The sequence below is a fragment of the Pundamilia nyererei genome, unplaced genomic scaffold (assembly GCF_000239375.1).
Source record: "Pundamilia nyererei isolate P.nyererei 1_Seehausen unplaced genomic scaffold, PunNye1.0 scaffold00090, whole genome shotgun sequence".
Taxonomy (NCBI): Eukaryota; Metazoa; Chordata; class Actinopteri; order Cichliformes; family Cichlidae; genus Pundamilia; species Pundamilia nyererei.
In genome coordinates this window covers 707093-711465 of record NW_005187491.1, presented here as the reverse complement: position 1 = coordinate 711465, position 4373 = coordinate 707093, and the positions used below count along the sequence as shown (strand labels likewise).

The 4373-nt window shown below is 37.7% G+C and overlaps 1 protein-coding gene across 1 annotated transcript in view; it reads left to right on the top strand.

Moving 5' to 3' along the window:
- bbs9 (Bardet-Biedl syndrome 9) overlaps window positions 1-4373 on the top strand; it is a 170151-nt gene that overhangs the window by 17042 nt on the left and 148736 nt on the right. Inside the window, exons 7-8 of the mRNA XM_013912433.1 lie at window positions 2700-2784; window positions 3249-3432. Coding sequence (XP_013767887.1) covers window positions 2700-2784; window positions 3249-3432 — 269 coding nt within the window. The remainder of the gene's footprint in view (window positions 1-2699; window positions 2785-3248; window positions 3433-4373) is intronic.

Below are 4373 nucleotides of genomic sequence, written 5' to 3'. Positions count from 1 at the left end.
TATATATATATATATATAGACACACCATATCAGATGACGGGGTCAAAGCCTTGCTGACTGTTATACATTTAATATCATATGACTGGTCAAACAGTTCTGCTTGGCTCAGTTTATTTAGCTTGCTGGACCTTCTCCTGCCCTGATGAATGAGAGCTTGATTTGGTTACAGTGTATGTGTGTGTGTTGGCGTCAGCTTTCAGCTTTTAGTTTGTGTTTATCCGTTACCTCAGAAAGCGTACATGCTTAGTGTGTATTTGTGTAGTTTGCGTGAATGTATATGCTTATTTGATCTGTATGTTGAAGGTAAGTGTGTGTGTGTGTGTGTGTGTGTGTGTGCTCCTTTCTGAGAGATCCTCTTTCATATAAATGGGATGTTTGTTTCCTCAACCTCAGTGTCCTAAACTTGCACGATGACTGATACTGCCTAAACACACACTCCTGTACACACAAAGTCCAACCCGCACACCATGTTCACTGGAAACAGTATTTTAATGACAAATAGAAAAAAAGTATGTGTATATCACTGTCAGTGATATTTGTCTTCCTCCTTACATGCTGCTCATGCAGGTGAATAACCAGATTTCTTTGGTTCTTTCTCAAACACAAGGCTTTCTGTGATTATGTTTTTTCTTCTTTTTTGGCCCTCTTTCATATTATACGCACACACACACACACACACACACACACCCACACACACACACACGTGCGCATGCATGTCCAGTTTTAATTCAGTCATTTGACCTCTTATCCCATGATTAGTAAAACATCTAAGTGAAGGGTGGAATAATTATGAAATATCAAAGCAGAGTGAAAGAATATACTTATTTTATAGTGTTGTTTTAGTATTATTAGGCTGAATTTAATCCCTTCACTCATGCAGGAGCTGGTCTGTCGATCCATTGAGTGTTGCCTTAAAAGCTTAAAACCCCTGACATGTTTAATATATTTTTTAGTCCATTTTCTTTCCCAGGAAATGGTCATGGCGTGATGAAAAGGTTTCTTTACTGGCAGTCATCCATAAAGCTCATTAGTCTGCTCGCCGTTTCTCAGAGAGGGCTAAGCGGGTAGCGCTACTGTACGGATGAGTTCAAAACTATAAATCTTGCATTGTATTGCAAAAATCAAAGGTTAGAACACTTCATTTACTATTTTATACAAAATGTTACGAGGAATTAGCATCACTCTTCGAGTCGCATGTGGTAATCAGGTTTATCCAGGTATAAAACGAAAATGTTGTTAGAGGAGTGGAAAGGGGAGAGATGTGAGTGCTCTCTGCAGTGAGTAATACATGAACTAAGTAAAATTCAACCAAAAGAAGGCAGTCACAGTCTTTTTATGAAAGCCATACTGAGCTGCATGTGAAGTTACAGAGCTTGAAATTTGATTTATTTTTTTATTTACATTTTTGTCTGGGTTAGAAATTACAAATAGAAATTTGTAATTCAAGTGACCAAAAGGCCTACAGTGTATATACTAAAGCTTTGCCGCAGTTTCATACTAGGTTACATACTAACCCTAAGCGCGTTTTTGAGAATGACACTGAAAAGCATAACAAAACTAAGTATGCCCTGAAGTCAAAACTCTGTGAGAATGTAACTTCAGCACACTTACATTATATGCTAGTGTTTAGCTGCAGATGTTTTCCCTGTCCGCTGTTTAAATGCTAACGTGATAAGGTCAGTTAATTAGTACAAATGAGACTATAGTCGATGCAATTTGTAAATTAAAGTAAGTAAATAAAATTTTATTTATGTATCCCAAAATCAGATTCAAAGAGCTTCATAGGCATAAAAACATATTAATAAAAAAGCAGTTATTTAAATTATTAGCATTACAATTTTAACCTGTTAGCAGCTCCACGTGTGGGTAGTATACATAATTGATATGGTGTACTGAAAGTGCTGTTGCTTTGCACAAATATTTGCGGACTCAATAAAAAAAGAGGCTAAGATAAAGTATCACTAGTACCCTTAAAGTAGCAGCCATGTTGGATTGTGCTCCTTCCAATAAAGGTCAATTTCAGGGTTGCTTGCTTTGATTAACAACAGCTTTGTGTCGAAACATGCAAAACAGAGTGAGAAGGTTGGTGGATAAATGAGCAGTTATTTAGTGTTTGGTCTGGGGTGTGCAATTGGGGTCAGTCAGGTTTGGAGCTCTGTTCATCCAGGTGTTTGGGAAGATGGATAGATTCCCGCTAAGCTGCTATGACTGCCAGCTTCTTACTGGAAAAAGCCTAACATGCAGATGCCAAAATCAACTGACCACAGATCAGTCTGACCACTTTATCCTTAGCCAGTGGCCTGCGGCTCACTGATTAAAACTGATAGATCACGGTTCGAGGGAACGGTAGGTCTGTGATGTGTTGATTGACCACAGAGAACCTGTAAAAGAGAAGGTGACTATAAAATGCTTGCAGGGGTTTGTTTATTCTGAACACGAATTGTGTGCTGTTGTTGTGGTTTTGCTCTAATGGTTGAGAAACTGTGTAGTTTGGCTTTTTAGAATAGCTGGGGAATATCTAGTACTTTTTGGACAATGGAAAGTGTCCTAGACCAACACTGTCAGTTTTTTTCACAATTTAAATTTCTCCTACTGTGTGTTTTTAAAAAAAAACAAAAAAACCAAAACAAAGTTATTTGTTTTCTGTCTGAGACGACGTACACAGAAAAAGTAGCTGTCTGTGTCTTTTTTACTGTCAGGTATGAGACTCTCGCTGTGGCTACAGAAGCAGAAAGTCGACAAGATCCCAACTTACCCCTTAAGACTGGAGGCAAGAGGCTGACGGTGAGCACTAACACACACATATTTTATTTTTTCTTTGACATGATTGTTTGTTTATCTGTGTTGTGATTAGTGTTTAAAGACTGTAGGTTGAGTGATATCTGAATCTCGATAGTTCTTGGGGATCCCCTCATTTTCAGTCAAATGTGAATAATAGAATCCAAATGTCAGAGCACTTATGAATGTACTGTTCATGCTATTTGAATTTTTCTCTACCAGCACCAAAGGTCGCCACTATTGCCTTGAATTCGAACATAAAAATCTTTATTTGCAGAGCTTAAAGTTTCGCTGATACCCATTTCTATGGTAAATGGAAATTAAGTATCTAATAAAAAGGCACTGCTCAACATTTTATCAAGCGTGTTCAGACAACGCACATGTCAGGCTGACATTCACGCATACGATTTTTTTTATTTTTTTTGTGTGCAATAAATGACATTGTTCTGTGTCTTTGTGTGTTCCCATAGCCTGACTGGGTATTTGTGCTGGGAGAGCAGGCCCTGGATCTCTGTGTGCCCTCTTTCTCCCATGCTTCTTCCCACATCTTCATCCTGGGTGAGAGGAACATCTACTGTCTCCGTGACAATGGGCAGATCCATTTCATGAAGAAGCTGGAGTTCAACCCCAGCTGCTTCCTGCCATATGCCTCGGGTAACCCAGGACACCAGACAAAAAGTTGACACACTATAAAAAGATATTTCTCCTTCGCAGTCTTTATTGTAGTCTTTTTGTATTATTCTTATTCGTACTAGGAATAACAATATTCCTTGTAGGTTTTTGGCAGGATTTCTGCTGCAGCACTTATTTAGGCTGAATGTGTAATAATAATGATTTAACAAACATGTTAGACACAGAGAATTGAGAATAGGATGGAAAGTGATGGCTGCTGAGTTTCAAAAAAGCAAAGCAAACACCAGTCATGTTTCTCCGGACAAATCATAATGCAGAAACAAAACAATTTGTTTCCAGAAGAAGGTCCAAATTGTATATTTTTCTTCAAAGGTAGTGATTAGTTTTAGTTTTATAGAAAAACATGGACCTGTTGTCAGCATCACTTGTAACAAAGAGCAAAGGTTCACATGGCAAGCTAAGGGATAAAGCTTTTCTTTTCCCTTAGTTTTCATATTTTGCCAAAGCAGCAGAGGCAAAGTTCAGATGTGTTCAGCCTGGAGTGAGGTGAAACACAGAATCACAACATTCAGTATGCTTCAGTGCACCTGCCATAAGCAAACTTCCAAAAGACTAACTGGATAAAATACTAAAAAACAAAGCAACTGGAATGGCATACTGCCATGTGATTGGCTCACAGGAAGCTGCTTTTGGCAGAATGTGATGGAATAAACCGAATAGCTCTGCTACATAAATAAAACTGACTGCTGAACAATAGAGTTTATAGACATGTGCCAAAAGAAGAATGAATAGCACATATAATACAGAATCATACAGGTAATAAACTTTATTTTTGTCCAAAAATACTTTTTATATGTAGTGTATCTTTCTTTCTTTCTTTCTTTCTTTCTTTCTTTCTTTCTTTCTTTCTTTCTTTCTTTCTTTCTTTCTTTCTTTCTTTCTTTCTTTCTTTCTTTCTTTCT